The 12,773-nt window shown below is 38.9% G+C and overlaps 1 protein-coding gene across 2 annotated transcripts in view; it reads left to right on the top strand.

The window, feature by feature from the left end:
- LOC115209303 (sorting nexin-17) overlaps nucleotides 1–12,773 on the top strand; it is a 56,570-nt gene extending 43,797 nt beyond the window's left edge. Inside the window, exons 15-17 of one of the 2 annotated variants that reach the window (XM_029777642.2) lie at nucleotides 2,293–2,328; nucleotides 9,997–10,053; nucleotides 12,117–12,773. In XM_029777642.2, coding sequence (XP_029633502.1) covers nucleotides 2,293–2,328; nucleotides 9,997–10,053; nucleotides 12,117–12,221 — 198 coding nt within the window. In that variant the 3' untranslated portion in view covers nucleotides 12,222–12,773. The remainder of the gene's footprint in view (nucleotides 1–2,292; nucleotides 2,329–9,996; nucleotides 10,054–12,116) is intronic. The other variant, XM_029777643.2, reaches the window with a different exon arrangement.

Here is a 12,773-nt window from a genome sequence, read left to right as displayed (position 1 = left end):
GAAACTCTGCCAGATCAAGATTGGAGCCTGGTGCAGCCATCTGGTTTGCCAGTCCTCAGTCAAAATCATCCAACCCATGCTAGCATGGAAAGCGGGGACGATGATGATGTGTGGTTTTACTCTACAAATAACACAGGATATATATCAAAGAGAAGTGCTGCTTAGTTATTCGCAAATTTATATTAAATTTCTCACTGAAATTAGTATCAGGATTTAGTTTAGTCGGATGCTGGTGTAGGAAAAAAAGTCAATTCGAATAGGGGCTTCTTAATTGACTTGATTCCAAAATATTAGTAAAGCTTATTTTCTCAATCTGGAAAGTGAAAGGTATGGTTGACCCTGCTGTGATTTGAACTCAGAACATAGACAAAATAATATTTCCAAACACTTACTTCGACACTTTACAATTTCTCTCAATTTACTGATCATATTCTTGTTGTCAGTATTGTCTCTCGTTAACATCCAAAGTGTTATGCTTAGAGAAGCTTAAAATGAACAACCCTGAAATAAAATATAAGGTTCAGAAGCAAGGATTTTTTTTGATTTAAGATAAATGAAGTCATTAGCTTTGAGGCTATGTTCAAGTATTTTCTGATTTAATCCCCATATTGCAAAATGAAAATATCGATAATATTGTTAGCTCAGAGATAGATTTCTGTTGGTTAATGAGCAGGGTCTGTCACTGTATATTCCCACAATTTTACACACATGACAAACTTCTTTCAGTTTCTGTCTACCAAATCCACTCATAAGGCTTTGGTCAGCCTGAGGCTATAGTAGAAGACGCTTGCCCAAGGTGCCATGCCGTGAGACTGAACCTGGAACCATGTGGTTTGGAAGCAGGCATTTTACCACTCCTGTGTCTACACACACGAGGAGAGAGAGATTGTCCTCGACGTGTTTGGTACTGGAAGTGAAGGGTGTTGGAGCCTTTTTTTTTTCTGGCTCTCTCAGTGTTAACCAAGAGACATTGTCTTGCCTGTGGTGGAACATATTTGTCTCTCTGGGAAGAATTGCATTCAAGGGTCACTCTGCTGAAACCCCCTTCATCTTACTTCAGTGTCAACATATATTGCAGCAGTGCCAGAGTGATAGAGTATGGGATGACCAAATTTAGAAAATATCTTTGATTAATTTCTCTACAGATTAATGACAGACTCACTTTTATGATTACAGTAAAATTTTTGGAGATGTACTTGCATAGCAAGTGACTTGATCTGAGATCGTGTTTTGGAACGAAAACAATTGCAGCGTGGAAGGTGTTTATAAGCCATTTAAGAAACACACAAAAAACCGTTAGATTCACTTCAACATTTAAATTTAATCTAAATTTAATTTGTCAAAATATTTTCATCACTAACTCTAAAAGGACTTGTAAATTTCAAGCCTTTAGTAGAAAGGATTATTATTATTATTAATATATAAAGGATTGAGGTAACTTCTCCTGAAGATTTAGAGTCAAAATTAAAAGATGTTGCTGTCTCATCATCATCATCATCATTTAGCGTCCGCTTTCCATGCTAGCATGGGTTGGACGGTTCAACTGGGGTCTGTGAAGTCAGAAGGCTGCATCAGGCCCAGTCTGATCTGGCAGTGTTTCTACGGCTGGATGCCCTTCCTAACACCAACCACTCCGTGAGTGTAGTGGGTGCTTTTTACGTGCCACCCGCACAGGTGCCAGACGGAGCTAGCAAACGGCCACGGACGGATGGTGCTTTTTACGTGCCACCGGCACGGGGGCCAGGCGAGGCTGGAAACGGCCACGAACGGATGGTGCTATTTACGTGCCACCGGCACGGAGGCCAGTTGGGGCAGCGCTGGCAACGGCCCCGATCGGATGGTTCGCTTACTTGTCACCAGCACTGGTATCACAGCTGCAATTTCCATTGACGTTGATCGACTTCGATTTTGGTTCTGCTTTCTGATATCTGATTTGATTTGGTTTGATTTTGATTTTCACTTGCCTCAAAGGGTCTTCACAAGTGGAGTTTTGTGTCCCAAGAAGGAAAGGTATGTATAAGTCGAGTGGGTACATACCAGGTAGAGGCCACGGGTTATAGTCTCACTAGTCTTGCCGGGTCTTCTCACGCAACGAAAATATTTTGACAAATTTAGATTAAATTTAAATGTTGAAGTGAATCTAACGGTTTTTGTGTGTTTCTTAAATGGCTTATAAACACCATCCACGCTGCAATTATTAAAATTTTTATCTTAATGAAATCACTGTAGAAATAATCGTTAACTTTATGTAAATAACAAGACTGTTTTGTTTGTTTTTTTCTTTCCCTGCAGCCAGCTGGATTATATTTATACTCTGAACTTTTGGAAGTATGTGCGATCCTCATTGTGTTAGCATGTCATCTTTTCCTTTCTCTCTCCTCAGCCGTTTTTTGTTGTTTTTTATAGCTGCCTTTTGATATTTTTATTTTCTGCATGGACAAGTGGTATTTTAACTTTTTCTTTCTGTAGAAGAAAACTTTTTTTTTTAAATTTTAATTTTGGTTTAGAATGTGAAGAAATAAAATGGCTTTAAAATAAATTTAAATGTTTTTATTTCAGAAAAGGTTTTTAATTCAGTCAGTTTTTTTTGTGTTGAAGCAAGTGGCATTTTAATCTAGGGATCTTATATTTTGCTTTCATTATTTGGTTTACATTATTATTTTTATTTTATTTATCACCTGCCTTACTTGTTTTGCAGTCTAATAACAGCATGGATTTACAAATATCTTCAATATTTTATTTATTATGCCAGTTTAGCACAGTGTTATAAATAGCATTTTTGTTGTTATTTTATGTAGTAGTAGTAGCAGTAGTAGTAGTAGTAATGAAGTGGTCATAGAGTCTATGTGCTGAGTCTTAAACTTAATGCTAGCCAGTATTTTATGCCCTTCCACTGTTGTTATGCTTGCCTTAATCTGCTTGACTCAATAAGTTTTTCTTTATTCAAAGAAGACCAATTAATGTTAAGGGCAGCTAACTCTAAAAGGACTTGTGAATTTCAAGCCTTTAGTAGAAAGGATTATTATTATTATTATTATTATTATTATTATCATCATTCTATGTTTGACTTTTGCTTTACATTTGCACAAGCTGGCTCCAAGTCTCACCCATAGACCTCAAGAGACAACAAGTTGGAAGTTCATGTTGGTGTTATGCCTAGGGTGCCATGTACTTAGTGTTGTACTAGTGAATGTCTAAAAAAAAACATACGAAAATTGTTTGTTTTAAAACTTGAGATTACATAGAAAGTATTATTATTATTATTATTATTATTATTATTAAGGTGGTGAGCTAGCAGAATTGTTAGCATACCTGGTGAAATGCTTGGCGGTATTTCTCCTGTTGCTACATTCTGAGTTCAAGTTCGGCTAGGGTTGATTTTGCCTTGATAAATTAAGTACCGGTTGAGTACTGAGATTGATCTCATCAACTTAACCCCTCGCCCCCAAATTTCAGGCCTTGTGCCTTGAGTAGAAAGGATTATTATTATTAAGGTGGTGAGCTGGTAGAATCATTAGCATGCTGGGTGAAATGCTTAGTGGTATTTCGTCTGCCGCTACGTTCTGAGTTCAAATTCCGCCGGGGTCGACTTTGCCTTTCATCCTTTCGGGATCGATTAAACAAGTACCAGTTATGCAAATTTGAGGCCTTGTGCTTCCAGTAGAAAGAATTATTATTATTATTATTATTATTATATAACAGCCAGTATTATTCCATGTTTGTTTTCACAAATGCTAAACTCAGCAGCATTTTACTTCACCTAACATGAAACTATTGTTACTGAAATCTCATATCCTGAAAGCAGAACGAATAGAACTTTAGTTTATATCATCATCATCATCATTTAGCGTCCGCTTTCCATGCTGGCATGGGTTGGACGGTGCAACTGGGGTCTGGGAAGCCAGAAGGCTGCACCAGACCAAGTCTGATCTGGCAATGTTTCTATGGCTGGATGCCCTTCCTAACGCCAACCACTCCATGAGTGTAGTGGGTGCTTTTTATGTGCCACCGGCACGGGGGCCAGGCGAGGCTGGCAACGGCCATGAACGGATGGTGCTTTTTACGTGCCACCGGCACGAGGCCAGTCGGGATGGTGCTTTTTATGTGTCACCGGCACGAGGCCAGTCGGGGCCAGTAAAGTTGAAAATTTTCATAAAATCTAAGAATAAAACGATGAAAGTCCTTCTGTCATCAGGTCCGTGTGGGTGACTGCTGTAAGTAGACTTGAGCAGGTGAGATCTTGGGGGCCCAACATCTCTTGGGAAAACAAAAACTGAACCCTTCACTGTAAAACCAACAGAACTCTTGTCAAGACTGAAATGACCATTTTTGGTATCAATTAGACTGTTATTGTGTGGTGCTTAATTACAGCTAAGTAGACTCAGCCAGTGATTTGTTTTCTAATATCCTATCAGCTCAGTGGACACAATGTCCTAATCCAATTTTTGATTGTTCATTTTAGACATTTCATATTGTCAAGTAGTTTCACCTGCCGCATATATCCTTGCTGCTGCAGATTAAGAGCAGGCCTTGTAGCCCGCATGTGAACCTGCCAGGGATGATTTCTGTACAAGATCAGCTAATATCGATCTATGACAGACAGTCGAAGGAGGAAGAAGATTTCAGTTAGAACCCATTTATACCCTTTCCTTACTACAAAACTACCATCTCCCTGTCTTAAATCCTTTCGCTTGTCGTTTAATGTCTGCCTTCCAAGCTACCATGGGTGGGATGGTTTGACAAGAACCAGCCTGGCAGAAGCCTACACCAGTCTTCTGTGACTGTTTTGGTAGAGTGAATTTGCTCAGTAGAGTGGATTTAGTGCTTTTTACATGGCACGAGCACAAGCGAGGTCAGTTTTGGCATGGTTTTTACAGCTGGACGCCCTTTCAAATGCCAACCACTTAACAGTGTGGACCAAAACACAAGAGGGACCTGTCCCTCCATGTCACTTCCCAGCATCTGTCTTTCTAGTCTCTTGTTGCTGTAGAGGAGATAGTCTGGTCAGGTCATGCTGCAAACTGACTCACTGTACTTACACCTATTTGTGTACAGGAGAGAAATTTTCTCCATGACAAAATACAGTGAATAGCCTTTTTTTTTACAGGTTTGAATATGTCTCAAACAGATTTGAACTGGTAACAAGTTTATATTATGTGAGGTGCATAGATCATCATCATCATCATCATCGCTTAATGTCCGCTTTCCATGCTAGCATGGAGGACTGGTGAACCAGATGGCTGCATGGGATTGGAGCCTGGTGCAGACGTTTAATGTCTGCTTTCCATGCTAGCATGGGTTGGACGATTTGACTGAGGACTGGTGAACCAGATGGCTGCATCAGATTGAAGCCTGGTGCAGACGTTTAACGTCCGCTTTCTATGCTAGCATGGGTTGGACGATTTGACTGAGGACTGGCGAACCAGATGGCTGCATCAGATTGAAGCCTGGTGCAGCCATCTGGTTTGCCAGTCCTCAGTCAAATCGTCCAACCCATGCTAGCATGGAAAGCGGATGTTAAACGATGATGATGATGATGACGATCTATACACCTCACTGCTTAGCGCTGTCACTCCATATCAAAAGCAATGATCTCTTTTTCCATGCTACATTTCTTGAATGAATAAATATACATACCTTTAGTCGTGTCCCTCCCTATTCTACACACTGTATGATCAAATATTCAACTTTACTTCAAACAATACTTGGTTTCTTGAGATTTTTCCATTCTAATTGACCGCCGTTATTAACATTTTCTTAACATTAAACTCACCTGAACCCTGATAATACTTGGTTACCTGGTCAAATTACTTGCGTTCATCCTCATTTACTCTCTCTTCTTCAGTAATCATGACATCTTCTTCTTAAGACCCCTCTTTCTTTGCCATTTAACATTCTTTTGCTTCTTGTCTGTCTTCCTTACCATTGACTTTTCTTTCGTAATGAGACAGAGAATCTCTGCTATCATCAAAAGCAATAATACTCTAAGCTTTCCTTATTTTATCTGTATTTTTAACCCATCAAAATGTTTCTCAGTTCATAATTATGACTATAATAGAATTGCTCTGTTTTGCTGGAAGCTGGTACATATTGGCAGTGGAGAGTGCTTAAAGGGAGGGAATCACTACTAAGTTTTTTTTTCTCTTGTCTCGTGTTGAAAATTCTTATTGAAGAGTGAAAAGTGAAGAGAGGGGACATTTTTCATATTCTGTTGTGTCTGGGGAGAGTCATTTTCTTTTTGTGCCTTATAATTCAACACACTCACCGGTAAAATTTGTATAGCCTTGGGCCGACCAAAGCTTTGTAAGTGGATTTTGTAGATGGAAACTGAAAGAAGCCTTTCATATGTGTGTGTGTGTCTGTCTGTTTGCTCCCCCACCATCACTTGCCAACTCATGTTAGTGTGTTTACGTCCCCTTAACTTAGCAGTTCAGCAAAAGTATAAGTACTAGGCTTACAAAGAATAAGTCTTGGGGTCAGTTTGTTCGACTAAAGGTGATGGTCCAGCATGGCCGCAGTCAAATGACTGAAACAAGTAAAAGAAAAGAATAAGAATTGTTTTTGAATTGATCCTGTATCACTTTGATGATGTGACTTTGTTTTTAGAATGACATTGTAGGGTAGATTCAAGAGGTTGGATCTGGTCAGTTTTATCATGAAACGTCTCAAATAATTGGGCCAGATATAGCCAGTTTGAATGCTAAATGGTTAAACATTAATTTTAATATTAAAAACTTCTTAAAGCCTAATAGTTTAACATTTCCCAGTCAGCTACCACAATATTTGATAGAATTAATCTAAAAGTAAGCCATAGCTGTATTTCTAAGCTGAATAGTTTTATTAGGCTAGAAACCAATGAAATGAAGTGAGGTCCACCACACATACAGAAACAGTCATATAATGCTAAAATAATCCTACACAAAGCAGAAGTTACCTTTTCTGAACCAAACTCTTAAGTTTTGTGCTACTTTCTTTAAATTTCCCAATTCTGTTAGAATCAGTTTTGATGAAATGGCAGTTAGGTCAGTGTAAAAGAATTGAATCAGAGAAATGTAAGTTTTTGCATGAATTTGGATGGAATTTGCTGATACAGTATAATAACAATCATTGGTGTATATTGTGAATGTGGTTTTTACATTTGTTGTTGATTTTTTTTTTACCTGTTGTCTTTATCACTTTCACCTGCCCAGGTAGGTTGAACACAGGTAAGTTTATTACATATAGATGTTTTCACTTATATTTACAAGATATTTATTCCTGAGCATTGGTTTCCTATATCCTGGGTGAACTTGTGCCTCAGGTGTCTCCTTCAATTTGAAGCTGCACATCTCCCATTAGAATAAGAATTCCAAGACATATCTTCATTTCTTCCATTCAAAGACTTTGTAAGGCTCAACAAATTAAAAATATTTCCACCTGTTGTGGTGGGCACATGGCTTAGTGGCTAGGTAGCTGGACTCATGATTGTAAGATTGTGGTTTTGATTCCTGGACTGGGTGATGCGTTGGGTTCTTGAGCAAAACACTTCATTTCACGTTGCTCCAGTCCACTCAGGTGGCAAAAAAAGGAATAATCCTGTGACGGACCAGCATCCTGTCCAGGAGGAGGAATATAAGCACCAAGAAACCAACTAACTGGTCCTATGCTCCTTATGGAGGGATGTGGACTTATCAGCCTCAAGTGTCTTGCCATATGCCCAAGATTTCGAGTTCGATTCCAAGCAGTGACCTGGATAATAATAATAATAATAATAATAATAGCCATGTGTTGAGAGGGATTCTTTGGGGTTTGAATAATTCACCCTTGGAAACATAAGTATTTCTTTCAACGTCCTTAAACAACTCTTATTCAGGGACCTTTTTAATGGGATGGGCTACTTGACCAGAAGAAAATTCTAACTGGGCCCCACCTGCAAGGTCATGTGCTGTTTATCTTGATATGAGATCACCATGTCACACACATATGGTTGTGATGCATGTGCCTGGTGTACCCTTATCAGACAGGTAGTCATGATGAGTATACTGGGTTTCGTATATTTTACCCTAGTGTCACTTTGATGGCATGTACTGCTCTCTCACATGCAATAATAATAATAATAATAATAATAATAATAATAACATCGAAAAATACCTTAGGAATGAGAATCCAGGTTCGAAATTTCCCCAAGACACCTGATGAAGGCTGGAGGGTATAACAGCTGAAACGTGTTAACTACAAACAAGATGAGGACAAATATCCATCAAATGTAAATAATGTAAATAACGTAATCAACTTCTTATTGCAATAATTCTATTCTCCACATAAACCCACCAGTCTGCACAGGCCCTACATTTAAAATTCAGGAGTAAATTAATGAAAAGTAGATTGCAGGAGTGACTGTAGCTTGCTTACCAACCACATGGTTCTGTGTTCAGTCCCACTGTGTGGCACCTTGGGCAAGTGTCTTCTACTATTGCCACGGGCTGATCAAAGCCTTGTGAGTGGATTTGGTAGACGGAAACTGAAGGAAGACTGTTATATGTATGTATGTATGTATATGTTTGTGTGTCTATGTTTGTCCCCCCAATGTGTCGCTTGACAACCGATGCCAGTGTGTTTATGTCCCCGTAGCTTAGTGGTTTGGCAAAAGAGACTGATAGAATAAGTACTAGGCTTACAAAAAATAAGTCTTGGGGTCGATTTACTCGATTAAAGGCGGTGCTCCAGCATGGCTGCATTCAAATGACTGAAACAAGTAAAAGAATAAAAAAATTAAAACAATAGCAATTACACACACACACACACACTGCACATATGTGTTTGTGTTTGTCTCACAGGGCTTAGGAATCTGTGTTGGTTTGTTTACATTCCTGTAACTTAGCAATTCAGCTGAAATAAGACATGACTTCTGCCATGAATTTAATCAACAAAATCCTTCTTCAATGCAGTCCAAAGTCTGAAGCCAGTAAAAGGTTAAAAGCTATATGTTTTGTGTTCAAATTCTGTCGAGGTCAGCTTTGCCTTTCTCCCTTTTGGGGTTGATAAATTAAAAGTACCAGTTGCATACTGGTGTTGATTTAATCAACTGGCTCCTTCCCCAAAAATTTCAAGCCTTATGCCTAGAGTAGAAAAAGAGTGTATTGAGTGCCATTTTTTTGGATGTTTAACATCCGCTTTCCATTCTGGCATGGGTTAGATGATTTGACTGAAGACTAGCGAACCAGATGGCTGCACCAGACTCCAATCTGATCTGGCAGAGTTTCTACAACTGGATGCCCTTCCTAACGCCAACCACTCCGAGAGTGTAGTGGGTGCTTTTACGTGCCACCGGTACGGAGGCCAGTCACACGGTACTGGCAACAACCTCGCTCGAATCTTTTACACATGCCACCGGCACGGGGGCCAGTAAGGCGATGCTGGTAATGATCACGCTTGAATGGTGCCTTTTAAGTGCCACTGGCACGGAAGCCAGTTAACTGCTCTGTCAATGAAGACACTCGTATGGTGCTCATCGCACCCCGCTAGCACGGATGCCAGTCATCGAATTTGATTTTGATTTTGATTTTTGATTTTCTTCTTGTCTATTCATTCCTTTGGTTCCCTGAATTAGTATCTGTCTTAGATTTCTTTTATTACAAGCTCCTCTGTGCAAACGCAAAATTTTCCATTTTCTTTACCATTCCTTGCCACTGTTTTCTCTTGTATCAAACAAAACTCTGACATTTGTCTTCAACATTTCAGAACTCCTATTCAGATCATTAACGACAACTGTTGCACTCACACATGCGCTGGTTTAACAAACTTTTCTCCCTGTCACACTACATCATCATAACCCCATTCTCTCTCAGCCATTATGTTTTCACATGCATTCTTGAATTATATTCCATATCCTATAATGTTGATACTAATAACTCATTGGTACCATTTTCCAATTTGAGAGATTTTCCTCTGTTTTTAAGAATCTTTCCATTCCTTCATTATTATGTTTGGATTAATCTTATTTTCTTATTTTTCCAGAATGACTACCAACAGAGCGCCATCAACAAAGCTGTGGATTCTGTGAAAAAGATATCTGTAAGTAGTTGCCACACTTTATATAGTTTTCCCTTCTCTCTGTATAACAAGGGTTCTCAACTGGGGTTCATATGACCTTTAGCGGTCCATATAAGATTTTGTTAAAATTCATCTGCAATAAATTGGTTATAATATTTAATTATAAAAATTGAATAGGATTATTTTTAAGCACTGAATGGCCTGGAGGGTACATCCAAGTAAATTGACAATCAAAGGGGTCCATAGGCCAAAAATGGCTGAGAACCACTGTTCTATAAGAAAGAACAAATGTGCTGTGTTCATGTTTATGTAAATATTAACTACTATTGCTACTCTCTGGTTATATAACAATGATAAAAAAACAAACAGACATCGCTTGAGTATTGTAACAAGACTTCATCACAAATCACAAAAAATAATAGACAACTGAGTTTGGATTAAAAGCAATATTTATAAAACTATCTTAACCCTTTTGACACCAACCCGGCTGGAACCAGCTCTGGCTCTGTTGTGCAAATGTTTTGAATTAAAATCTTCCACCAAACCTTAGCCACAATTAATGTTCCCAACACTAGCTTAATGATAACTAAGTTATTTTACTAAATTCTTTGTTATATTTAAAATTAATTGAAAGAAACATCTCAACAGAAATATGGTAACGAAAGGGTTAAGAAAGCCATGTTGATAATAACAACAAAGTTAATGATGGTGTCAGATTTTGGCTCAAAGCCAGCAATTTGGGGAAGGGTGTGAGTTGATAGTATCAGCCCCAGCACTCGACTGGCACTCATTTTATCAACTCTGAAAGGATGAAAGGCAAAAGTCAACCTCAAAGCATGAAGACAGACAAACTGCAGCTAAACATTTTGCCCAGCATGCTAATGAGTCTGCCAGCTTGTTGCCTTCATCATCATCATCATCATCATCATCATTGTTTAACTTCCACTTTCCATGCTGGCATGGGTTGGACGGTTTGACTGAGGACTGGCGAGCCAGGAGGTTGCACCAGGCTCCAATCTGATCTAGCGAGGTTTCTACAGTTGGATACCCTTTATGATGTGAAAAACACAGAGAGGTTAGTTTAGCTTCCAGTTATCATTGTTTTAGCATCCATGTGGGTTGGAGAGGTTTGCACAACTGTGAGGCTTTCAGATCTGACCGTACCATCCTCCCTTTGCTATATCCTAGAGTTTCCTGTTTTGATCCAATAACTGGATGTCATTTAACTCTTCAGCATTCAGATTACTCTGTCAAATGTAATGTTTGTTTATTCACATTGTTTTGAATTAATCATGAATTATCTCAAATTTTGAGGTTTCCATGATGTGATTATTTGTTTTTAGAATGACATAGCAGGGTAGGTCTGAGAGGCCACATCTGGCCAGTATGAACATAAAACAGAATATTTGGGTTGGATGTGGACGGTTTAAATGCTAAAGGGTTACTTGTATCACTCGTTAGTCAACTAATGATGTTTTTCAGTCAAATCATCATCATCATCGTCCGTTCTCCATGCTAGCATGGGTTGGATGGTTCAACTGGGGTCTGGGAAGCCAGGAGGCTGCACCAGGCTCCAGTCTGATCTGGCAGTGTTTCTACAGCTGGATGCCATTTCTAACGCCAACCATTCTATGAGTGTAGTGGGTGCTTTTTACGTTCCACCGGCACAGGTGCCAGGTGAGGCTGGCAACAGCCACAATCGGTTGGTGCTTTTTACGTGCCACCGGCACAGGGATCACAACTACAATTTCCATTGATTTTTGATGTTGATGTACTTGACTCAATAGGTCTCCTTAAGCACAGGGTTGAAACAGTGTTTTTTTTACTTGCCACTTGCACAGGCGTCAGTCCAACGGCCGGGTGCCAGTCATAGGATTTGGTTCAATTTCGATTTCACTTGCCCCAACAGGTCTTCGCAAGCAGAGTTTAGTGTCCAATGAAGGGAGGTTGGCATGGGAGCCAGTCGTCAAATAATTGTCTTATTATTCCCCAATGACAGTTTTCTTGTGTTTCATGTTAGAAATCATGTTGCACCCTTTTGTTGATCATTGGTTACATCTTTGTTTCTTTTAATCTTGTTTCAGGACAAATTTGCCAACGTTTCATTCAAGGCATCACGAGATGGTCAAAACATCCAAAGTGTTTTGGAAAATAACGCATTCGAAGAAATAGGGGATGACGATCTCTGATTCTTCACGATTGCCTAGGCATCAGCCGAGATTCCAGTTTCCTATCATTCTAATCTTCCTTGGTAACCCGCAAGGGTCAGCAAGTATCATTCCAGAGCCACCTGCTTGGGCCAGGTCATCGAATCGCTTAAGAAGACATATAGCTATTTTTATAAAACCTCAAATATATTGAAATGGAAAGACAAAAGAAAAAAAAAGGGACACAGAAAAGGACTTGAATTATTGGAACATTGTAGGATCGTTACATCTTTTAATGATGTTCTGGGTGATTATGTGCAGTAGGACAGACCACATATGCTTTTACTAATTTTGCTATCCATTTAAAACCTGACATTTGTCAATTCATTTAGAAAACATTCTCGGTTCCTTGCTTGTCGAAACAAGTTGGACTGATCTTCTAGAGTCAGTCCAACAGGTCCATTTTCAAATATATATATACATATATATACATATATTTCAAAATCTTTGTGATATCTGATATACATATATGTAGGTCTGATACATGTGTATCTGATCTATATGTAGATCTGAGATTAAATTTTAATACATTTA

Source organism: Octopus sinensis, linkage group LG3 (assembly GCF_006345805.1).
Source record: "Octopus sinensis linkage group LG3, ASM634580v1, whole genome shotgun sequence".
Taxonomy (NCBI): Eukaryota; Metazoa; Mollusca; class Cephalopoda; order Octopoda; family Octopodidae; genus Octopus; species Octopus sinensis.
The sequence above is the reverse complement of the archived record's forward strand: the minus strand, read 5'-3'. Positions and strand labels throughout refer to the sequence as shown.